We start from the raw sequence: 25,488 nt of genomic DNA on the forward strand, positions 1-25,488 counted from the left end.
AATAAATATATGCTGATTACAGTGAATGCCCTTGTTCAGGTTTGACTAGGGCACTAAAGCGTGGTAAGTTCTAATCAGTTATTTTCATGTTTGTTTTTTTAATTATCATTAAAATTCTGTGAACAAAGGCCCATGCTGCTCACTTTTCATGAGCGCACGTGACAGGTAGTTTTGTTGCGATGCTGATGAGAGGAGTATTACCCACAATCCACAGCGACACAGCCACGTAAATGTAATGTCAATCACTGCTGCTTGCCGGCTGTTTCAACCCGAACCATTGCTTGGCTACTTTACACAGTTTCTCACATGAGGCAACGTCCGCTCACGTTTTCATAATATTATCCTGAGTTGTGCGTGAGGAAGGTACGTAGTGTAGACAGGAAACGTGCAGCACGAGCTAACGACAACTAGCTGGCTAGCTTACTTGCACAGATGCCCGACTGAATCATTTCATCGTCTATACAGAATGAACAGCTCATTTTAGCGAACAAATATTTCGTTGATGAGTTTCTAAATGTTTTGGCCTAGCTCATTTAAAGCTAAATGTGCTAATATTTCAATTGGCTGTAAGGTAGTAAACATACGCTATCCATTACTGAGTAACTGCTCTTACATTTAAATTAAATACGTCTTTCCTGCTTAAACACCAGTGGTGAGTCTTGGTCGACTTTTAGTTTAGGAAAAGCGGATACTAATGTTGGAAGTGAATAATTATTGAAACGTATTTATCACCCAGTTCTCGCGATAAAGCGCGACGTTCCCCTTTGAGACTATGGAGATATCCGTGGTCCTGTCACAAGCCGAGACCCTGCTGATAAGTCTGTTTGTAGTGATATACACATAGGAAATAGCAGTTCTGTCATTTCGAAACTTAAAGTAACGTTCAAGGTATTGCTGATTCGTATTGACGATGATTTGACACATAAACCATAATAACACATATAAAACAAAGATAACCGGAAGACACTAAAAGGGGAGTTAACAGCTCAGCAGAGCTACAGTGTCCAATGCGCTATGCAATCAAGTTTATGTTACACCCATCTAAGTCGTTTTCTCCCCCTTTCCTTTGTGTTTTCAGGGCTGTCAGAGCTGTAAGATGTCGATGGTGTTGTTTGCCTCTGTGGTAAGGGTTGGGGACGGCCTGCCGCTCTCTGCGTCCACTGACTATGAGCAAGACAAAGAGCTTCAGGAGACCAAGAGGCACCTCAAAGGTCTCTCTAAGAAACTTGGCCAGTTCCCTGACCGCTGCACACTCAGGACCGGACAGTTCAATGTCAAGTAGGTCATATGTGATGGGCATAATAAATCAAGTAGTCCCAGTTATCTGGTAATATGTTTGAGTCCATGTATGATGGACTCTCGGATAATTTAATAAGATTTAAAATCATAATCAGCTACACAATATTTGTGTTTTTGTTTTAAAAATATTTATTCTTGGCAAAACTCCATTTGTAGCAATCTCTTATCATTTGTACAACTTCTGAATCATTAAATAATCTAACTCTGGGGTTTAGGCTACTCTTAGGGACCTTGGAAACCAAACAAAAGCAATTAATAACAAGGCGAGATTGGTAGACCTGCTGGGCTCAAGGAGGAATAGGTTGAACCATCTGAACCAGGTGTGTTCAGCCAATCAAGATCTTGGAGACCCCACCTCTTAAACAAGTGAATACATTTGATTTACCGAATCCGGTCCTTGCGTGCCCAAGGGTGCTATGGGCACACCAGGACCAGGATGCCTATAATGCAATTTCTTGATTTTCCCTCATCTTTATACTGCCATCACTGGTTGAGGAAATTGACTACAGGTGACAATTTCTTAGGTCTTCTTTGACCTCTGAACACCCCTACATTTATTTCTTTAAATATGGATGGCGTCACTGCTAGGTCATTTGTAAGATATCAAAAAGTTTATCAAAGTCCCACTAGTACTTGAGAAAACACTTTGAAATTCTCTCAGGCTTGTTTTATTATGAATACAGACCAAAGCTTAAAAGAAACAAAAAATTGGCCATTCCACCAGAGTCGCATTTGATTTGTGTCCCATTAATCAAGGACAGACATAACCATCTGAGGCAAAGGTCAGAATAAACAAAAACAGTGGTTCCCAAAGTTTTTCTGCAGGGCCCTCGTTTTATAGATCGGAATTGTTTCGCATTTAGAGTGCATTTAATGCAGATGTGATATTTACGTAACTGTGCTGTGAGCCTGTTTTTACTGAAATGTATATTTTTCTGTACTGAAATACATATTAATAAAGTATTGTAATAAATAAATAATTTTCTAATGAGATTGCTGATAGATGATTCATGATAGCAGTACATAAATCCCCGTGTTTTGTATGTTTCAGCTTCACAAACTCCCTGGGTGTCGGTTACCTGATGGTGTGCACTGCAAATTACCCCAATGTGTTGGCCTTCTGCTTTCTGGATGAACTACAGAAGGAGTTTATCGTCACCTATGACACCAGGCGAATTAGCAGCGCTGTGCGGCCATACTCTTTCATTGAGTTTGGTGAGCTCTGTGGAGGTTGATAGTAGTATGCCAGCATGTTTCAGCTAGCTAGAATACTTTGAAGCTTTCATTTTGATTTTAGTTTAACAAAACTATATAGAAAAAAAATGGCAGAGTAAGGGCTTTCTTCCTGAAGTGAATATTTTTGATTAGTACTCTACTGCAAATCTGTCTTTGTTCATTTTATTCTTACTCTCGCTATTTCAGGTAGCTTTTCTCCATGCAGGGACATAGTTTCTCCATGGGTTGACAAAGGGTATTTTAGGATATTTAGGAAATAATTCTACATGTTGTACAGGTTGGGAAAGCACTTACACTCAAAAGTAAAACCTTTTTTTGGTGACATGATAGAGTTAAGGTTCACACATGGGGATTTCATTAGAGGCTAACATAAAGGCTTCTCTCACATATATATACTCTGCATAGATGCTTTTATGTATGTGCTCTGCTTATATTGTGATCCATCAGACACCTTCATTCAGAAGACTAAGCAGCGCTACAACAGCCCCCGCTCACTGTCCACCAAGATCAACCTGGCTGACATGCAGACAGAGATCAAGCTGCGACCTCCCTATCAGCTCTCTCCAGAGGACCTGTGCTCCATCAATGGATTCTCTTTGCACGCCCCCTTGAAGTACAAGGGCATAGGTAGGACAATAGCTGGCTACGACACAGTCGTTCTCCACCCCAGTCACTATTCAGGACTAACACAAGGATGTAGATATATAACAAGGCAGTCCCATCACATGTCCTGCATTACAAGGGTACAGGATTAATACATCAGGGGTCACGTCATGATACAGCACCTCCCACTCATTGGAAGGAGTTTGGATGACAGAACCATGTGCAGTGATATAATTTAGTCCAGGCTATTTCCATGTGTTTTACTTAAAATAATATGGATTATCAAAAGCAATGTTCCAGTTCTATTAAATATGTTCTAAAAAGGGTGGATGGCAATTACTACTACTGAATATTGTGTTTTATTAAATAATTGGATTGATTCCAACACTTGAAGCCACTGTACATTCATAACAAAATAGTCCAATTGCAGGGCTGTTGTAATTAGATTGCATTCGATTGTACTAGTGTATCTAATAACCAGGTAACTCAGTGGATTGTGCCTGGTGGTCACATGTTTGTTGCCCTTGCCAGTCTGCACATTCACAGAACATGAATATTCTGTCCTGAGGGATTAAATGTTCTAATCAGATAATAGTGACGCATTACTCTGATAACAATGCTATCTTAATTTATACTCTGTGCTGCTTTTCTTCTTCTTCTTTCAGACATATACCCTTCATATTCTTGTCTCATGTTATGTAAAACGATGCGCTCCAGTGTTACTTGTGTATACTCTGGAAAGCAAATGTTCCTGTTGATGATTTTCCAGGTGATTTGACCATGCTTTAGCCTTTAGTAGCGTGTCCTTGTTTATCTCCCAGCACCCACACAGATGCTGGAGCCGGTGACTCTGCCTGGCATTGTGTCCTGCGTGCTTAGTGTCCTGTGTGGCGGCCTGAACCTACTGCGAGGAGTCCATGCAATAGAGAGTGTGCTACAGGTGAGGAAGTCACTGAGCTCATACTGACAGTTTGTCGTTCCCTTCACATTTATTTGAATAGATTTATTAAGCTTCTGTATACCAACAGTGAATTGTGAAATTCTTTTGAACTATCAAAGCAGTCATGTTCTTTTATAAATGACTATTGTAGTGTCTGTGAAATGAGGAAACTGAAATGGAGCGGGGTCTAAATGTCTTGGTTTCCTGATGTATGGTCTAAACATGGATGATGAGAAGTGAAAAAAAGCCTTTTTTCTTCCTTTTTCATCCTGCCAGCAGAATGACGATGAAGACTGTAATTATGTGATTGCCTTCTTCCTCGGCATGGCAGCCTGTCTGTATCAGGTAAGAGTCTACTTACTTGCATGAACTGCTGCCCCAGGAGAGAGACTCTCAATGATAGGGCTGCATTGTGTTGTGCTTTATCATTCTCTTTCTCTCTTTCTCTCTCCCTCCCTCTCTGTCTGCCTGTCTCTCTCCCCCTCGTCTCTGTCCTGCATGCTATTTCCTAATGCATGCAATTCCTGTTTGTGTGTACTGCCTTGCATGCCTTTCTTTGTACCCTTGTTTATTCCCCCTGGAAGTTCCTATTGCACACCCAACCGTTAGTGGAGAGGAATTCTCTCTTGGAATTGCCTCATTTAAGGTTCCCAGGAGTTTTTCCTCGTCTTCCAAGAGAGCTTTGAGTTGGGTCGGGAATTTTCCTGATGTTGTGGCTCTGTAATGCCCTTAAAGACGTTGTATGTGATATTGGGCTATACAAATAAAATTGACTTGACTGCTCTGCACTTGTCAGCTAGAGTAAAATTAACAAAGCTCAATGCCTTTCACCTCACTACCTGCATTTAACATTTTCGCAAGCTGCGTTGTGCCGGCCCTAATACCAGTGGGAGCCCCACAATGTCATAGACTGATGGGAGAAAAGTTTTTATCAGGGCGGATTTTAACTCAGTGAGCAGATTTATTGTCCCGTGAAGGACTTAGATAATAAAAAAAAATGTCACCGTTCATTGTCAGTCAGAGAATTTACAGCATGTTTCTCTTTCTCTTTTCAGTGTTACCTGTTTGCCTACTTCTCCATATGGAGGAACAGTAAATCCTTCCTGGCATTTGCACTCATCTGCCTGTCGAACATGTATCTGTACGAACTGAGGAACATTTGGCAGATTCTCTTCCATGTGGCAGTGGGGGCCTTCATGTCCCTGCAGATCAAACTACGACAGCCACTAGGCAAAGCACCAGACTACAACGTCTGACGAAGACAAAACGCCCCTGCTTATATCCTGGAAACACAGTGGAGACTGCAAAGGCCTCTTCCGAATGAATAAGTTAACAACACTGCATCCCAGTACGAGAAATACAACGTCAGTCTCACAGTAGCAGCGACTCCACCATGACTCCAGGAGAGGAACCGTTTTGAGCTTTGTCTAGGCCTGAACTCTGCCATATCCCGACTTATTCGCAGGTCTTACTAGAATGATTTGGGGGGCTGTTTTTCCCCTAACAAAGATATTAACCTTTCAGTACCGCCATAGTTCAGGCGTTGGCTGAGGACTATGCAATGCTACCTTGTGTATGTGGATGTCTCTTCTGTCAGCAGCCTATGGTCATATCTTATTTTGTTGATTATTTTGTGACACACGGCAGTGGAATATCTGATTTATTGCTTGAGTGATTGTGTGTTGATGAGGACAAGGACATGTTTTCCTTTTGTCATTGGTTTATAATCTAAAAGTCAGATAATTTCATATTCTACCAACCAACTTTTTAGCATTCATATCCTACTTTCTTGCCCACACAGCCTCTCAAGCATATGCCATGCCATATATTGATAAACAGAGCATTGTTAGCAGCACTGGAGCTGCTTATCAGTGGTATGGAGCCCGGAGGCGGTCTGTATCATCTGCACAGGGGAATGAGCCATTGGTTCAGAACTTGTGTCTACCATTTATGAGGACACATTCTTGTGCACTAATTCACAGTTCATATTTCAAATTAGGATGATTTGAGTTAAGAGTTATGGGACAATTTGCTGTGTTCTTCCACCATCTCAACAAATAATAGAAAGAGCTGAATTGGGAGCTCCAATTCTCTACAATGATGATCCAGTGTTCGCGTCACAATATTTCTTAATGCCATTTTCTGTATGTTGCAACTGACATACACAGATAACCACAGTCATGGAAGCCTTGTATCTGTGCTCTGTGCATCTGGGATTCACACTACAGCTGTGTCTCGTGGCTGCTTTTACACTTAAGGCTATGATTCATCATCAATCCCTCCAAATGTTCTCTGACCACACCCTACATGACCTCATTGCTATGTTCATAATAGAACTCGATTGGATCAGAATTTTGCTTCACTGACTCAGATTGTTTGTTTTCACTTTGTCCCTTGACAGCTGTTTACCAGTCAACACCAGTAAATGTCCACTGTGGGTGAGCAAAATGAGAAAGTGGATTACAGGGCTTCTTTGCTGGTCCTAACAATGTGGAAAAGGCATGTGGTCTTTAAAACCTGAGATTAACCTGTCAAAAACTTGGTTGTGAGCTATTAAACATTTATCTTATACATACATATATATATATGTGTGTATATATATATATACATATGTGTATATATATATATATATATATACACATATGTATATATATATACACATATATATATATATGTGTATATGTATATATGTATATATATATACACATATATATATATGTGTATATATATATATATATGTGTATATGTGTATATGTATATATGATATGATATATATATACCGCACAAAATGGTTAACACTGAGTATAGTCAAATTCCAAAAATAAAAGCTTTTTCTAATGAAACACCTTTGGAATGTTGAATTAAATGCATACGAAAGGTCAGAGGGTCTGTCCATAGCATGGTACGAAGCATTTATCAACATAATGTAGCGGGATCCACTTCATTCCACTGGAATTGGATGCACTTTTGTGTGAGTGTTGGTTGTCCCTGGACTGAAAGCATTGGTGCATTCGAAATATGAGACATTGCCATTACAATAAAACCCACCAACAATTAAGAACTAATTTAGCCTTTTTCGTCATTGTTCTGTCCGGGCTTAATGAGACATTTGAAGAGATATGATCCATGTTGCTGTAATTGTGAAAAGCTAAATTAGAAAGACAAAAAGAAATGAGATCGATATATTACCTAAATCAGAACATCTGCCAAACCTTGGAGCTGAGACCCTTCAAGCTATGGAGAGACTTAGTTTCAGTTGCTAAATGTAAAACTGCTGAGTGTGGGGTTCTATTCTTCAAACTCAGTCACTTTTGCCGCTATAATAAAAAAGATATGTCTTAGCGATAGCAAGAATTTTATTATTATTAATTTCTTTACCTCATGAGGTTCAAATGTCCTGCTAATGTAGATGAGTAATAAATCAATGTTGGTCCCCCTGATGCATATACATGAACTTAAAACACAAATGTCAACCACTTAAGGCAGGATTGGAACTCGCATTGAAACACATTCTGGGCTTTTCTCCATCCACAGGGTTCACAGGTTGGCTGTTTAAAAGGTCACAGTCATTAAATCTAATACTCACTCCCACTTGGAGTTGTTTGAATTCTACCGAGGAAAATGTAAACATGATGGTCAATGCCTGCAGTCCAGTATCCCTTTGTCCTCCTAAATTCAGTGTGAAGAAACACTCCATTTATGTTGCAAAAAGCAAAAAGGAATCTCATCTGAGTCTCATGACTGTATTTAAATGCATTGCATTTATGAACAATTGATGTAATGTCCAGGGTGACTGTGATGGTTGAAGAAACACTTGGGGTCAGCACATTCTGGTGATGTTTTCCTCTCCAACCATGTATCAATAATGATCGTGAAGAAGAAGAGACAAAGCCCAATTCAATTGATCTAAAAAAAAAACGAATTATGTAGTACTACTGCCCTCTATTGGAGATATGCATGAAATACTAAATTCCAGTACAATGCACTGGCATAATAGATCCATTGAAAATATGATGTGATTTAGCCGTGAGATCATCATATGTCCAAAGTGTTGAACATGAAACCAGATGAGCTTATAAAACTTAAATAAATGTAGTGAGCTTAAAACGTGGGAACAAAGGAACCTGATGAAATCATATATACATACCTGTGAAACATTTCAGCTGTTTATTGCCAAAAAAGGGACATACTGTTTAACATGAAAACAAAACAACCACGGTTTTGCCTCTGAAAAGACACTTGTGCACCACTGGCACTGCCTTATCTCTCATAGGTGCAGTATGTCTTGAGGTGGCGAGTAGGAGCTGAAAAAGCTTGATGGCACTGTGAATCTTAAAGCAAACCTCTTGGGTTTGCAAATGACACAATCCTTTACAATAAAAATGGCTCATGGGGACCACAGAATATCGCTGCATTCGCTGAGAGAACTGAAACGGGCCAAAAGTGTTTGTAGTGTGTGAAGAAAATGGCTGCAGCTGAACAGTGCATTAACAAAGCAGGACTAATCGAAGAGCAATCCAGCCAGTGTCATTCTAGACTTAAAGTGGTCTAAAGCTAAGTTCACATTCCAGGCCTCCATGCCGTCTTAGTCTTGATGACATACATTGTCATAGCTGTCCCCCATGTTTATTTTTCAAGAGCTGGGAGGTACCAAAACACGATGCCAAAACAAGATGACAGTGAGAGAGAGAGATGTGATATGTATCTCTCTATCTCTTCTGTTTTTTAAAACCCATTCTGCCTCAATTTGTTGTATTTGTTGTACCTGACACTTGGTCCAGAGACAGACTGTGGACTCCATAATCCATAGCCAAAACAAACAGAACCAGCTGTAGTGTTTGGTGCAAACATGACTAAGACTAGCAACAAGACAAAAACAACTTATCTGATGATATTTTAGACATGGATCGTAATGCAGTACTACAGAAAGCTGCTCTGATTAAGAAAAAATAATAGCAGAAAATGGAATATTCCACATGGGCTCACCTGTCCATATTCACAGGAAAGCATTGTCACCATAATCAGTTTAACGTTTGTATTAAAGGCCTCATTGGCGATTGTTGGACATTCATTGAATGCAGGTGAAGCTGTGCAGGACATGGCTGAAAGCACTGGAGTGCAAAATGGCTTTTGGAGCACAGAGACGGCTGTGATGCGTTTTTGCACTTGTTCAGTCAGACAGGCCTTCCTAGAGGAATCATCAGCAAACACATCAACATGATTGCATCAGTCAGCACGTTTCCATTTATCTTATCTAAAGTGTAATCTGATTTGGCCATAAACACTATGTTAACACAAAAGCTGATTGAAATCATTTGTGTTGTCTGTCTCTCTCTAACTATTAGCTCCAAAGATCGATCGATAGATACATAGAGACATATATCAGATTATAGTGTGCATATAAACGTACTGAGTGACAGAATCGAGGTGGGTGTTGGTGTGGGCTGAATGTTACTATTGTGCTGTACCTGTGATGACTTTTGAAATCCAATGTGAAAGTGTTTCAGTATGTACATTATAATACACCTTGGTGTTTATAGATAGCTCTCTAATATATTAATGTACAAAATATAGAATCTAAAACATCTCAGGGTGTGGTGTTTTGAAAGTTATTAGACAAAATGTCCAATATTAGAAAAAAGCTCTTCATTGACAATCTCAGCTGTGTCAGTGAGTACTGTGTGTGTTTTAGATATTGTAGGAGTGTGTGAATGAGGCAGAATGCTGATTGTAAATCGAAACACTGCAGAGCTTTTGCTCTCTGGGTCCTCAACTCTCTGAGGCCTCTGTACCCGTAACACACTCTTCATCGACAGACAAATGCTACAGTAACATTTGCACATCATATCAATTAACTATGATAAACTATTGATACAAGGACAGATCGTGCTGCAGTATTGGTGCCATGCTCAAGTGCCCAAACTTGAGAGATTTTGCAGGTAAATCTATATTAAAATACATATGAAATATACATACACATAAAACAGTCTGTGTTTAACGTGTTCATATATTGTATGTACTTCAGAGACAGAAGAGGAAGAGACAATTCTTCGCTGTCCTGCAGGAATGCCCAAAGGAAATGTGGCAGCGCCAACTCACATAGATGGCAAACTCTGCCCTTACAGTCTGATTGGACATCTTTGGTCTCAACACCAGATTCAGGCAGGCTGGGCCTGTGCTCCTAACAGTTTCCTCTTCATGCTGAGCTGTGGGACACTTGTCCTCTGTATATATGGGATGAGGTCTGTGCTGTGAAGAGAATAATAGACAACTGGCTTCAGTCCAGTATAAGCTGTCGAAGGTCCATAAGCGTGCTCGTCAAAGGGTTCCAACACCAGTGTAGTTGAGCGTCTCTTAGTTGGGGTTAACTGCTGGAGGGTCCCTTGGTGAGAAAATACGTCATCATCTCCCCTTTGCCCTTAACTGTGACAATACCTCTGTACTCCAGAGTGTAGTTATAGGAGCTCAGCACTTGGTAAAGGTCTGTGGTTACCTGGAGGACCAAGGGAGGAAGGGACAGTAAGTGGATAGCAGTGAACATGCTATTTGCAGGTGGAATAGCATTTAAATGTCTTAAGCAAAGCTAAATCAAAACGAAATGGTAAAGTTGCTTACATACTGGCCATTCCACTTGAAACATAGTCCTTCCACAATAGACCAACAGGCTTCTATTGTATTTGTATTCTATATAACCTTTGAGATATATACAGTATATATACGCATCATAGATTTGCACAACTGCCATTATTTTGTATTTTCACATGTAGTTGATTGAAGCTTAATAATTCCAAAGTACTTCGACAATTAAATCTCCTAAAATAAAAATCAAGTGACATCATTGTGATGCCATTAACATTTACATCTGAAAGAGCAAAACCAATAAAGCCTTTTTAGAAATCATCATTTTCCAATAACTTCAGTAGACATTTGACACCCTACAGCAGCCATGTGTGAAGCATAGTTTTCAGAGCATGCGCATATAAAAATGTTGTTTCAGAGCAGCAACAGTTGTGACGGAATGCTGTCCATTTTTTTTTTTTTTGTCATTTATTAAAATTACTTGAACATTTTGAAAGGAGAGGTGAGATTGTTTCATTTATTTCTGAAGTATTTGGACGCCTTCAAAGAAATAGTAGGTACATTGTAGTTTTTTCAATTCTAACGTTTCTTTTGTTAGCACTGGCACATGTGTTCTATGGTTATGGCTTTTTTTGGACTTTTATTCTGTACCTGAATCCTCTCCGGTACTCCGGTGCTGTCCATGCGACTGGCCACATTGACAGTGTTCCCCCAGATGTCATACTGAGGTTTCCTGGCCCCTATCACCCCAGCAACAACTGGACCAATATTAAGACCTGATAAGGAGACGCATACAAGAAAACATTCCCTTACAATCTGGCCTGAGAGAGAGAACACTGAGCCAAATCGAGTGCAAGGAGGAGGAGGATGACACAAAGCTATAAGAAAACACGAGCCATAGAAGAGGGAAACGCAAACATAAGCACACTGTACATGCAAATGGGACAAAGAGGGGAGAATTAAAAAACAAGCGTATAGGTATGGGTAAAAGGCAACACAAATACGGGAGCAAAAGTAAGCTGAGGGAGTACAGAGAAAACTAACACCAGCTCAACAAAAAAAAAACAAGTGAAGTGAACATGAATGAGCACAAAACACAGGGGCAAAAGTTGAGCTATAAAACAAGGAGCAAGGAAACATGGACTGGAACTAGAGGAGCACAGAGACAAACCAGGAACATAAGCAGGGACATGAAACAGAATCAAGGTACAAAGAACTTACAGACAAAACCAGGGTAGAATCAGGAGCAAACGCAGGGACAAAGCAGGGAACAACCAGGAGCGAAGCAGGACAAAAGTGGGGAACAACCAGGACAAAAGCAGGAAACAACCAGGGAACCAGGACAAACCGATAAGAGGTGAGGGAAAACAGATTTGATACACACAGGGATGATGACAATAGGGAAACAGGAGGACAATCACACAGGTGAGACAATCAGGTAAAAAGACACATAAGGGTAGGCAGTAAAGCCACGGAAACAAAGGGAGAGTAAATACGACAAGATTAAACACGAAACCGACACAAGAAAGAAAGAAATACAGGATCATAACACATTCTTTATATTTTGACTATGATACTGTTCAGATTTCTATAATATTAATAATCAGTCCATGTTCAATCTCCCTGAGTAATCATTCTTGTGCTTACCTATCTTCATCTTGAAGTTGTTGAAGGAGTGTTCATTGATGTATTTCATCTGGTCCATCAGTCTCATGGCATAGTCAGCCAGGGCTCGAATGTGTGATCGACCAGCCTTGTCATAGGTCGAGTCATTAAGACCGGAGGCCGCCATGTAAGTGGAGCCGATGGTTTTGATCTTCTCCAGCTGACGGAACTGGTCCTCACTGATGATCTGATGATGGCAGGAGAGGACAGCTTTCACTACTCACATTAATACTGTAACATGATGTAAGAAAATTCTACATACAGCATTACATAAGCGTCTTTAAGATAAGATAAAAAGTTATTATCCCAAGGGAAATTACTGTGCAACAGTTAAAGAACAGCAGAGAATGAAACAAAGGAACCATAGTGGTGAAGCTGAAACAAAGTGGTAATTATTCATGAATTAAATATGTCAGTAGTTCATGAAAAAATACAAATCCTTAAAAACCTTGTCATCCAGACTTGGATTCAAACCTCATATCTCAAAGTTGCAGATCTCACCTCGTCAAAGTCAGCGATGATCTCATTGAGGAGGCGCAGACACTCCACTCCTTCATTGTTGGCCTCCAGCTCCACATAAAACTCAGAGAAGTTGCTGATCGAGGCGAACATGACTGCAACACACTCGCATGACTGGTAGTAGAGCTCGTCGTTACGCCGTTCGCGCTGCAGGAAATGAGCAGCCACGTCTTTGGGGAGGATGTTGTGAAGCAAACGCCGGTTGTAGGCCTGTAGCTCCTCCATCTCCTCTTTCTCCTCTGTGGCCTGGTGAAGGTTTCATACAATACATTATCTTATGAGATAGCCATCATGAATGACGTTGCCTTGGCCTCCAGCACCACCGTAAGAAATCATCTTAGATCAGGATTTGTCATTTAACAGCTACATAAAACAAATTTCATGGGCTGCATTCTTTCACTTACGCAACATCGCAAAAATCACAAACACAATGATGCAGAAAAACTTGTCCACGCATTTGTTACTTTCAGGTTGGACTATTGTAAATTCATTATTTCAGGCTGCCCTAATAAGTCTCTAAAGACTCTCCAGTTGGTCCAAAATGCAGCTAGATGTGACAGATAGACATCTCCTCCAAAGGCTCCAGCTCCCTTTCCACAACATCCTTGAGTGCATAAGGAACAGGGCGGGCCTTGCACAATATTAGTGTAGCTCCTGATTGATTTTGGCTTTGAACCATTGAATGCAGCCCTTATCCTCTGCAAACACTGCTTGTGACGCTGTATCACCATTTTCACTTCACACATTACACTGATCTGGAGGTAACACTGGGTGTACTATGAAAATTTGTTTCCAGTTTAGCTGCAGCCTTTTTACCTAGTTTCAACAATTCAACACAGGTCTGCTCCATTTTACAATGAATAGTACTAAGTGTTGTACTGCACTGATACCATCACACAGCCTAATAACAGAATTATTGTTGGCCTGAGAAGGATTTCCGTTTTAGACTTGTAGTAGGCAAATGGGAAAGAGCTTCTCTGTAGTCATCATCTGATACAAGCTGACAGGCACAGCTGATCCCATGTCAAGCAGTACAGATTTGTCCTTATCATCCAGATTAACAGTTATTGTTTATACCTTCTCAATGCCACTCATAGAGTATATTGCACACACTCCAAACTGTTCACAGTCCTAATCCACAACTCAGCAGGTAACCCTGGACAAGACATTTTAATAAAAGGCACCAGCAAACTAAATGCAGGGAGTCCAGTGCTCCAGGTATAATCGCACACACAGTCAGCGGAACAAGTGTCCAGCACGTAATAAACAGTGCAGAAAATGCAACAGTAAATTAGTTAAGGCCGGTGCTGTGGATGAGACATTGGATGAGAGTGAGCCTTATTTTCTTGGCAGTGTCGACAGACCAGAAATGGCAGGTAAACTTGCCAGTAGGTGGCAGCTGGGTACCCTGCCAAATAGACACTGGTGCCGATATTACTCTCATGTCACATAACACATACAAGAACCTAAGACAGTGCCCACCACTGCTGAAAACGCAGCTAGTCCCAAGGAGCCCAGGGGGCGAGGTCAAGATAAAAGGTAAATTCCAAGCAAAAGAGGAGAATTAATTACGGTACCCGTATCGGGTGCTCGTGTAACTGTGTACCAAGTTCCGAAGTAAACTGCAAGTAGACGTACTTTAGCTCTGTCTCCGTGTACCCTTCTTTCACCAACAAATATATCAGTGGTAAAGAAGTGAATCCACATCGGTGATGAAAACTAAAGATGTTTGATGAGTCTAACTTCTCCTAAATGCAAGATTTCAGATGTTTTCTGGTTCAGAAGAAACCGAAAGTGCTAGCTGCCAGAGTTGCTCTTGAGGCAGTAGCTCAGTGGGTAGAGCTTCCGCTTGGGAACTGGAGGGTCGCCGGTTCGAGTCCCTGCCAAGGTGCCCCTGAGCAAGGCACCGAACCCTCAATTGCTCCCCCCTCTGCGTAGGGTGGTAATGTAATGTAAGTCGCTTTGGATAAAAGCGTCTGCCAAATGCTCGTAATGTAATGTAATGTAATGTAATGAGGCTAAGCAAGGCACAACATTGTGAAAGCACAAGAGTGCCCTCCTGTGGCGAGTGACTGTAACTACAACAAAAACGAAGATCAACTAAAAAGGTCAAAAGTCAAATGAAGAATTTCTTGAAAGAGGGGGAATTTTAAAGTCGCAGAGACATTCAATAAAGACAACAACTGCAGAATGGCATATATCGGAAAGGTTCCGGAATTTTTGGTTCTGATGGACCTCAGTCTCCTGCCAGAGGGAAGGGTTGCAAACAGTTTGTGTACAGGGTGGGAGGGGTCGGCCACAATCTTGCCTGCCCGCCTCAGGGTGGCAGAGGCGTGCAGGAGGGACGGCAGATTGCAGCTGATCACCTTCTCCGCACAGCGTTTAAAATGCTGCAGCCGGCCCTTGTCCTTGGCAGTGGCTGCAGCGAACCAGACGGTGATGGAGGAGGTGAGGATGGATTCAATGATGGCAGAGTAGAAGTGCACCATCATTGTCTTTGGCAGGCTAAACTTCTTCAGCTGCTGCAGGAAGAACATCCCCTGCTGGGCCAGGATGTAGAAAATGGGCATCATAAGAAAGGTCACTGAGCCCACAGAGTAGTGTGCTCCTGTGGTTCCAGTAACAAATTAAAGTTGAAGGCAGTAAGGGCAGTAAGAGAGTTGTTCATGCTTTCCAGCTTGGAGGACATAGCTCATGGCAGAAATGGCAGAAGCCAGCATGTTCTCCACACAGAATGACATCAGGTTTCTGGCAAATCCCCTTCGACCCTGAAAGCGCCAAACTGATAACCTTCATTACACCGAGGGGTCCTTTCTGGTTACAGCATTTACCATTTGGGATATCCTCAGCCCCAGAAATTTTCCAAATGGAACTGAGTACCCTACTGAAAAGTCATGATGGTACAGTAGTTGTAATGGATGACATACTGGTCTATGGCCATAACACATCATGATAAAAAAACCCGGATGAGGTGCTGTAGACAATCCTGGGCTGAGGCTAAACACAGAAACGTGCTGTTTTCGCAAAAGTGAGCTGCGATACTTTGGGCACATAATTAGCAAGGACATTGTCTACTCCAACCCAGATAAAGTGAAAGCTATAACCAACATGCCTAGCCCCACAGACATCACTGAACAGAAGCAAGTTCTGGCGATGATCAGTTACCTGGGGAGGCTCCTGCCAGGTCTATCCAAAGAGCTTCACACTCTCACAGACCTTACATGTTTCAATGAATAAATGAAAAAACTGAAACTGTGGTCCAAACATAACTAGACACGGTGATCAGCACCAGGCCTATGTCAGAGCCCACATTGGAGAGCATTCAGAGAGCTTCCAGCTCAGATCCAGACATCATCCAAGTGTTGCACTGCATCAACAATGGGTGGCTGCGTGAAGTGCGTTATAAACTGGAAGGTTTTTATGTGGCAAGAGCTTCACTCTTGTCTGAGGCAAGCAGACTACTGTTGACAGGATTGTAGTCCCCTCTTTTCAGTGTGCAGCTATCCTGTGTCATCTGCATACTGGACATCAGGGCCTGATTTAATGCAATGATCAGGCCAGGATGTGCATTTAGCTTGTTTTGAACTGCAAGTTCTGCAAGAACACGAACCAACCTAGACGAAAGAGCCCCTTGTCACTATGCCATTACCTCTCAGCCCATGGTTCAAAATAGGAGCTGATCAGTGTGAGCTGGCAGGGAAATATTATCTTTGATATTGACGATTATTCAAGAGACATTACAGTGGCCCCGCTTTGGTCCACTAACAGCCAGAGCCACATCTCCTGCTCAACTGATGACTGGACGCCAGATCCGCCCAACTGTCCCGATTCTGGAGGAGAAACTCAAACCTAGACTTGTCTACCATCTACCATCAGCTCGTCCTTTCCCTGCCCTGCAGCCCGGTGATCTGGTGTTTCTCGTGTTCGATGGGGATAGGTGGAGAAAGAGAACACTTTGGTCGGTACTGCAAAAGTCATACCTGATACAACAGTGCCTCTACTTTCTGCAGAGCCTTAAGAAAGCTCACCTTTTCCTAGGATCCTGGTGAACTTCTACCGCTGTACCATTGAGAGCATTCTCACAAACTGTATCCCAGAATGGCACGGCAACTGCTCCACATCAGACCGGAAAGCACTCCAGCAGGTGGTGAAAACCGCCAAAAGGTTCACCGATACACAGTTGGACAGCATCGAAAATATCTACCATAGACACTGTCTGGGCAAAACCAGAAACATCATCAAGGTCTCCTTCCACCCTAACAACAAACTTTTCACCCTCCTCCCATCCAGCAGGCGTTACAGAAGCTTCTGCCCCTGTACCAGCTCAGGAAGAGTTTCTTCCATGAGGATTCTTCCATGAGGATGTGAATTCTACCTCCTCACTTCACTAGCATCATTGCGCTCTCCACTGCTATTTGCACTATTGATTCTGTCATTTGCACTATCAATCCATTCATTTCAGTCTGAACTACTGGATACTGTTTTGCACATAAAATCCTTTGTTGGGGGTTGGGTCTTTGGGTGAGATTTCCTCTCTTTGTTTTTGTTTTTTTCTCTTGTCTTCTTCTCTTCACCACAGCCTATGATGCGATTTGTTTGACTGCATTGCTGTTTGACATCATCCTGTAAAAACTGTATTTATCCTATGAGAGCATCGCATCAACCTCACTGATGCCATCCTGGCTTCCTGCTGTTTCAATTTCCATCTTCCTAACCCTTATACCTCATATTGCCTATTTTACCTCAGGGTCAACGAAAAAAGTTAAACAACAACAATCACAATAATAATTACAACCCTCTTTCTTTCTCTGTATCTCTCTCTCCTTTTCCAACTCTTTCTGTATAAAAATCTCTAAAATGTCCTGTTGCTGTATGCACAGTCATGTAAAATGTTTGCTTAAATAAAGACAAATAGTAAAAGAAAGAAATAATCCTTTGCACTATTTTACATACTACATATTAAATTATTACCTGTATATCTCTGTATATAATCTAGTACATAATATAGTACATTTTGCTCTTCTGGTTGGATGCTAACTGCATTTCATCGGCTTGTACCTGTACTCTGCTCAATGACAATAAAGTTGAATCTAATCTAATCTAATATATTCCAGCAGAAGCATCCCAGCTGGAACAACACACTCACTGTTCTCAGCCGCAAAGCGTAGAAGAACCTACCATACCCTCTGACCCTCCACCAGCCACAGTAAGGGACAAGTTTCAGAACCACTATGGGTGGAGAGTGATACAACCTCTTAGTCGTTACTGAAACACACAGATGTTTTTTCCTATTACAGTTGTGTTTACACCGTTATCTGTAACATATCACAAATAACTTAACATTTATTTACCCGCTGAGGTCTCTGGCTTCAACAGCTCCTAAAGCAATCCAACCCCTATAGCACCTCTGGCTGGCTCTTTGCCATTTCATGGACAAAATGCTTGTTACTTCTTTTGAAAGTATTAATTTCGTGGCACAGAACTCATTTAGTAGGAATCATTCTGTTACACTCAGTGCCCCACACGTTGAATTTCGTTTTCCCTAAGGGAGTCTTGGACTTTAGGACTAACATGGACACACACACAAGCACACACTAACACAAACTGACCTGCAGCTTCCAGAGAAAGTCGAGCCTGGCTGTGGACTCCACCTGCTGGGCGTGAAGATAGAGGGCAAGGACGAAGACAGTGATGACCACCGGAGTAACGATCTTCAGAGGAACTTTGACATCCACCACACAGCTGAAGGCCACAAAACATGTTTTTAGATACATCATCCAAAGCACCACTGACAACCAGCTACCATCAATCACTGAAAACTTCGGCCCACTAAATGAGCCAATGTACACAGTATCTGTGTACAGTGGCTCATTTGTCTTATATTTGTGCCATTGCAGTGATAATATCAGTGCTGTTAGCATAATCAGATGATAGAGGTGAAACTTAAGTTGCTCATAAATATCACACTTACCTTGTTCCATTCATGTGCTCACTGTGGGGATACAAACGAAGTTTAACAGTTAGAGACAATCAACTTATGCACAGTGTACTGATGATGATGACACACTCACAGTAATTAAGATACTTAGTGACTCACACAACATTGATGGCATTGGCCATGACCAGCAGATCCTGGTTGTCAAAGAGGCTGACCTTAGGCACCTCCATCACAAGTAGGTAGAGGAGCTCGATGAAGAGCATGAGGAAGAGCTTGCCAATGCTGCTGACCTGCAGGAAGACGGAGCAAGCCAGCAGGCTGAGCAGCACGCACGACGAGAAATACTACGGGAGGAGGAAAAATGTTAGTAAAGCTGTTTAATTTGTTTAACAGTTGTTTGTGAATGTTTACATTATATAACCACAGATTTCATTGGGTGAGTCACAACCAGATATAACATCTCAGAAACGCTCTCCATTCCCCACAGTGCTGCTTATTTTAACCCAAAAGCACCATTCATACTCTCAGACACTCTCATACTCTCTACACTTACAGATCACACATCTGCCATGTGTTTGGCTACTGTTCAAACCTATGCAACAACAAACCCAAATTCACAGGTCATCCAAGTTATTTTTATATATTACATAATCCATTTCTATTATTGAAGCAGCAAGTGACTAATATGTTTTATAAATATGTTTATTGTTTCGATCTTTGATTATTTAGTATTTTATTGTTTAGCAATTGAGTGAATTGTCGATGAACAATAAGCATCATATTTTGGCACAGAGGCATACAGTGTAAGCTGATTTAACACTACTTGACAAGGTAGAAAGAATTCAAAGTGAGGTATCCATGATGAGGTCATGTAATCATGAAAAAAAGTAAGTATTATTAGCCAGAAGTAAGGTTTGCACCTCTTACCACTGTGAGTAATTGCCGTTTTTCTGAATATTCAGTCACCAAACCTCTTAGAATGGTAACCAATAATAATAAGTCAGTCACTGCAGTTTTCAATACATCGAAGCTTCCTCTGTGTGTTTTTTTGTCGTCCCAGAGGTTACAACTAGCACTTCAACATCAGAAGGCCACTTGGCTCTATTTGACTTTTTTGAGACAGCCAGCCCTAGTCACAAATATAGAATTCTTCCTAGACATATCTCTAAAACTGGACTAATTGCATATAACCTGCTCAACTGGGCTGACATTTCTTTGCCTAATTTTACAACAGTAGAAATCTAATCACATCTGTCCTGCTCCATTTGTCTCCAAAACCTCAGTTGATACATTCTGTTCTAGCTGAAATATAAATCTGTTCTGTTGTTATAAGATGTGGACCGAATGGTATTTTGAATTAACTACAACAACCTAGATACTACCTACCTCAGGAAAGCTGCAGATGGGCCAGTTGTCTCCACAGGGGCGGTGTTGAGAGTAGAGGGTGTAGTTAAGGACTCGGGCGTGGCAAGCGTTCACAGCTTCCAGACTGATGTTGAGCTCTGCTCTGATGCAGCTCCGGAGGTCATGAGTGCTGCAGGAGAACTGACGGGGTCAAAAATCAGCAAGAGAGTCAGAGACATGAGAATCAGACTACATTAAGATTTCTACTGCGTGACACATTTTTTGTGCTCTATCACAGAAGGGTTGATATCTGTGGAAAGGGAGGTATTTTACCTTTGCTGCTTCAAAGATTTTTAGAGAAGAAGTCAATAACAAATGATGACGGGAAGTGTTTCCTAGTCAAGATGGTTATTTTGCACATCAAGTCAGCTTGAAGCCATAAAACAAGTCAAAGTGGGGGATTCATAAAACAAAGCACTATATTTTATGTCCTATTAAAGGCAAAGTGGGTGTCTAATTCAAGGCCTGTTACCACACTTTTTAGCATTTGCCCAAAAGAGGCCTTAGTATGTTACTTACCAATCTAATTCAATTACCAGACTTGTTTCACTGTGAAGGTACATTTCTATGGTATGAAATCTGACTGATGTTGTAAACTGTATCTGTTTCACACATGTAGATGAAAAAAGTTGATAATTCAGTTCAGGCATGTTTTGACCTGATCTTTCAAGCGTAGCAGTGCTCCTCCTCTCTGTCTCACACACCAGCCCCCCATGCACAATAACATGAAGAGATGGCTACAGAGGCAATATGACCACTTGTCTAGCGCTAAAACCGAGAATTGTCATTTCCTTTCCTTTTTATGAATTGCTGATTGAATGTATTGCAAAATTTTCTTTGTCAGTTTTACAGTACATCTGTTGCAGCAGTTAGAACAGTAATACACTTGTAGCGTAATGTAGGACTGCTGACTGGAGCAAAGTTTGAGTGTCATTTTTGTCTGAGACCATAGTTCAAAACATCCTTGATCTCTTTGGACCAGGACTCTCCAACCTAATCCTACAAGGGCCCCTATCCAGCAGGATTTCTATCCTGCCTTCAAAATTCTTGCTTGCACCTGGTATCCAAAGTACCTGAGAGCACACCTGAGAACTTGGAATACAAGGTGTAAGCAATTCAATAGTGGCAGGATAGAAAACCTGGGTTGCAGAGCCGTGCTTTGGACTGATGTAAGTGGGTGTTTCACACTGAGAACTTACAATGTTGATGAAAGCAGAGAGGAAGACGATAATGATGGTAAAAACGCCCACCAAGGTGCTGTTCAGTCTGGACCGCACTATGCTCTTAGAGAGAGTCTGCAGAGGCCCTGGAAATACCTGGAACCATGGAGACACAGGAAGACAGGCCAAAGTGAGAGAGCAAGGAAGAAGGGGGGGGGGGGGGGTCACACAGGGATCAGCATTTACTCGGCACTTATTTATAATACAGTTTTTGTCGGTTCGGTTAATTGGTCACATACAGCTTAAATTGCTGTCAAACTTAAGCCTTGAGAACAATCTTAATGACATGGTTCACATAGACAAGGTGAGATCGATTCTCTATGCCAGAATGATGCTTTCTGACAAAAGTCATCAGCCAGTGAGTTTCAGCTGTGACCATCACAATTTTACTTGAGCCAGAAGTGTGGCATAGGAATTCCTTTACGACCCAATTGTCCATCTGAGTTTCATTCTTACACCAAAACAAGTTACGCAAAGTGAAAAAAACAAGGACTACTACTATTAAGTATACTCACTAGTTTATCTGGACAATACTCACCCCAAAACAACAGTACACAGTTGAGACGAACATGACCGCCATTAGGATAATGAGACAGGTGACGAAGAAGCCGATCATCAGACTAGAGCTGCAAATTAGAAAGTCTTTTAAGAACATTTATAGATTACTGTTCGTGTGATGTCTGTCTGTGTTTGTTACCAACTTATTGTATTTTTCTAGTTTACCATCTATTTTCTCTCATACACCATGTACTGTACAAAACAATAGGTAGCAACATCTACATAATCTCAGGTACACATAGGTTTCGTTGCGTGTTTCTGCATAATTTGTTACTTCAATACATCAATAGTGTTAATGCACCCTATGTCCAAGCAGATATTTTAGTCCACAAGATTTTTCAGTGAAATAGCTGAAGGCTGTTAACAAAAGGTATATTATAAAGCCCCATCATGCTAAGGAATTATGGATTTGGATCAGCACCAAAATGTAATAAGATCTTCCATGGATCAATCTGCACCCATTTGAATCAAAATTGGGTGATAGCTTTTGGAGAAATACTGCCAACAAACAGATGCAGATGAAACCATAACCTCTTTGGGGGACGAAACAATAGCAAGAGTGAAGCTGCATTGCAGGAGAGATTTTTAGGAGAACTGTGAAGTGGGTGGAAAAAATCAGGAATAAAAGAATTGTGCAATGAAAGGATCAAGTGGGAGGTTTAATATAAAAAAAAAAGATGAATACCAATAGATGGCTGGGGATTTTTAAAAAAAGAAGGAGGAATCGCCATTACTATAATTGTACAGATTCTGATTCTGTCTCTTTTACAGCTTCTGGTGATCTTTATGAAAATCAATATTCAATTGCCATAAAGGTTCAGTTTATTTATGGATAAAAAAAAGAAAAAATGTGAGTAAGACACCAACATTGAACTGTTCAGAATATTCAGGACATTGTTGCTATGACTTTTGGTGTTAATATCTTTCATATTTTCCAAAATATTGAGCATATTCGAGCCGACAAACCCCAATTGACTCAGCTCTGTGCCTCTGCTTTATTGAGTGCACCTGCACCGGCACCTGCACCAGTTATAGTTCTGACTGTTTTTAATATTCATCTTTTGGTCATAATGAATGGCGAGAACCACTTAGTCTTATCTACTTTTAAGACAATTGCTAGCATATTATTGGATCTACTAATTTAGTTATTTAAATATACAATAAAACATTTCTGGCGCTGTTCAAAAAGGAATGGAATGTGGATTGTTTTTGGAAAGATCCCTAAACCTTGGGAGATAGTATTTTTCCCCATATTAAGAAATAAAGTCTTATAATTAGTACCTACTAGTGTGGACGGGCCTGTCTTTGTGTCTTTGTTTAAACCTGCCTGACCTTGGCAGAGGTATGCTCTGTAGTGCCCTTCTATTCATATTCATATTATTAATGACATGCACAGTGCAGTGGTTAGAGATCCCAAAACACACAAGAACATGTTGTCTTTATTTCCATGTGATACGAATGTGCCAAATTCTAGTGTGGAGTATTCCTGAGTCAGGACTCACTGTGGCATGATGATGATCTGGATGAAGCAGATGAAGAGAAAGACAAGAGAAGCACAGGCCACATACGCCCCGAACCTGGAGTCCACTTGCCTGGAGTACTGAAAAAGTAGAGAACACACCCATTGAAGATCTGCCACACCCATAGTGCAACAAGTATTCGGGTCCCTCTTCTTCGCCTTCAAATACCTGTATGTCATTGCAAACCTTTAAAAATGCCCCAGGAAGCAAGCTTGTGGAATAATTTGTAACATTCGTTCATTGCTGCATTTTTTCAAATGTTTTTCTTTGAACTGTGGTTTCTGCTCTAGGTTCAGTTAGGTTAAATTTAGGAATCCAAGAAAACCTGATTCTATCACCAAATGCAATGAGAGAAGATCCCCTAAGATCCATTGGTCAGAAATGTCCAGGGGCGGGAGCAAAGTAAACAGAACAAGAAATGTTTCATTAAAACATTAAAATGGTCAGAATATTCAGGACATTATTGCTTTGACTTTTGGTGTTAATATCTTTAATATTTTGCGGAATATGGCACAGAAACCATTCAAACATTTTTCAGCCATTATTCAGGTGGCTTCAGACTTTAGTCTTTTAGCCACCTTTTCACACACATGTTGCTTTACATAATGATTTCAGATAGCTCAGCTCTGTTATATTTCACTTTGATTGGCTTGCCGAAGAGACAAACGGAGAACAAAAGAGAGCTTTTTGCACATGCTATGCTAGCAGTGTGTGTCATGTGAGAGTATAGGTCTGTGTGTGTGCCCTCACCTTTTTCTCCAAGTCAGGCTCTCGGAAGGTGAGCAGAAATTTCTTGACATGTTCTGAGCGCAGGCGGTCAATGCTGCGTGCGTCAATTGCCCGGCCCAGGAACTCGTCTACCTCGTCCTCTGGGTTTAGGTTTTCCTGTGTGTTTCTGAAAATGAAATGCCTGTATAATCCAAAATAAGAGAAATGTAGCTGAGATGTGATAAACTGACTGAATTATGGGGAACTTCTTCAAAACTGCATCGTGTTTGATTTTGTTGTACATTTCATTTGTTATATTGGGATTCCGTATATTGTTGTCATGGTGTCATTGATCAGCGTGTTTTACTCTCTCCCTGTACTAAATTGATAAGTTTAAATTTGGTATCATTCCTGTCCCACCTGTTAATATTGTGTATACATATATATACACAGTATATACATATATTTATATATATGAATATACATAATTATTATTTTTGTATGTGAATGTATTTCTTGTAACAGAGTGGTTTTGTGGTGTGTGGTTTCCTGGTCAGAATTTCGGGACTGTAAGACCAAAATGGACATTCACAAGACAGAAGTTGGCCTGTTGGCTTTAAACCTCGGTGGACTCCTAAAATTAAGCCATTATTTAGTTGTGTTCCTGTGTTAATGTAACTGTGCTTGGGTCTGTTCTTGTCCAGTTTCTAATAAGTGTTTACACAGAGACTGCAAAGGAATCTCATGGCTAACCTTATCTTAACTTCAACATAAAAGGCCAAGGTTGATGATTTAACCACAGAGAGGAATGCTGCATGGTCTAACAATGTTCTCAGATCACACCTCATACCTTGGTGTCGCATGGAGGGCCGTATAATATGCAAATGGTGAAGGAGGGTTGTCTCAATCCACTGACCTCTAGGCGAGGGGCCAAAGTAGTGGATACATTCACACATCTCATTCTGTTGTCTGTGGGTCTTCCACAGAACCGATGTGACAGTATTTCATTGGTTGTGGCAAAAGTATGTAAATGTCCAGGATAAGGGTATTTAAGAGACCACTGTGAAAAGGTCTGTCTCTCGTCCAACGGCGCCCTGCTACCTTTTGCTCTCTTCTACCTTTTGCTCTCTTCTATATTCTCTTCTACCTGGGGCTCTGTCTCCCTGGCTCTTCTCTTTCTCCCTGATCCTTTCCTTCTCTTGCTCTTTCTTTCTCTCTACTTCCTTTTCCATTCATCTCTTCATTTTAACCATCATTACCTGGTTTGTTTATCTGGTTTATTTCGTCATTTATATCTCT

At 41.0% G+C, this 25,488-nt stretch overlaps 2 protein-coding genes across 6 annotated transcripts; one reads left to right on the forward strand and one right to left on the reverse strand.

The window, feature by feature from the left end:
• Positions 1-197: 197 nt before the first annotated feature.
• sec22a (SEC22 homolog A, vesicle trafficking protein) lies at positions 198-7,548 on the forward strand. Of its 5 annotated transcripts, none has more exons than XM_076156715.1 (7): positions 198-363; positions 1,079-1,278; positions 2,351-2,514; positions 2,983-3,162; positions 3,960-4,078; positions 4,355-4,423; positions 5,134-7,548. In XM_076156715.1, exons 2-7 carry the CDS (start codon positions 1,097-1,099, stop codon positions 5,332-5,334), a joined length of 915 nt encoding a protein of 304 aa, XP_076012830.1. In that variant the 5' UTR covers positions 198-363; positions 1,079-1,096; the 3' UTR covers positions 5,335-7,548. The 5 variants fall into 5 exon arrangements, with proteins under 5 accessions (XP_076012830.1, XP_076012858.1, XP_076012850.1 ...); XM_076156743.1 differs by having other exon boundaries at positions 4,358-4,423; XM_076156735.1 differs by having other exon boundaries at positions 210-232.
• Positions 7,549-8,231: 683 nt separating this feature from the next.
• LOC143005335 (adenylate cyclase type 5-like) lies at positions 8,232-24,564 on the reverse strand. The gene is made up of 12 exons (XM_076156701.1): positions 24,232-24,564; positions 23,464-23,561; positions 21,942-22,029; positions 21,383-21,499; positions 20,166-20,324; positions 18,939-19,123; positions 18,813-18,833; positions 18,451-18,583; positions 12,824-13,087; positions 12,305-12,509; positions 11,309-11,433; positions 8,232-10,571 (listed from the first exon to the last, which is right to left on the reverse strand). Exons 2-12 carry the CDS (start codon positions 23,469-23,471, stop codon positions 10,443-10,445), a joined length of 1,434 nt encoding a protein of 477 aa, XP_076012816.1. The 5' UTR covers positions 23,472-23,561; positions 24,232-24,564; the 3' UTR covers positions 8,232-10,442.
• Between the last annotated feature and the right edge of the window lie 924 nt (positions 24,565-25,488).

Source organism: Genypterus blacodes, unplaced genomic scaffold (genome assembly GCF_046128005.1).
Source record: "Genypterus blacodes isolate CSIRO-AG114 ecotype Tasmania unplaced genomic scaffold, CSIRO-AGI_Gbla_v1 ptg000008l_1, whole genome shotgun sequence".
In the NCBI taxonomy this organism is placed as follows: Eukaryota; Metazoa; Chordata; class Actinopteri; order Ophidiiformes; family Ophidiidae; genus Genypterus; species Genypterus blacodes.

Bases quoted from the DNA above. Each gene is read 5' to 3' on its own strand.
- LOC143005335 (XM_076156701.1), bottom strand. The intron at 21,500-21,941 runs GTGAGTATTGTC...CCATGGTTCCAG, and splicing joins CTGTGTACTGTTGTTTTGGG to GTATTTCCAGGGCCTCTGCA. The intron at 10,572-11,308 runs GTACAGAATAAA...TTGGTCCTCCAG, and splicing joins GAGTACCGGAGAGGATTCAG to GTAACCACAGACCTTTACCA.
- sec22a (XM_076156715.1), top strand. From the start codon at position 1,097: ATGTCGATGGTGTTGTTTGCCTCTGTGGTAAGGGTTGGGGACGGCCTG. The intron at 2,515-2,982 runs GTGAGCTCTGTG...GTGATCCATCAG, and splicing joins ATACTCTTTCATTGAGTTTG to ACACCTTCATTCAGAAGACT. The intron at 4,424-5,133 runs GTAAGAGTCTAC...TTCTCTTTTCAG, and splicing joins TGGCAGCCTGTCTGTATCAG to TGTTACCTGTTTGCCTACTT.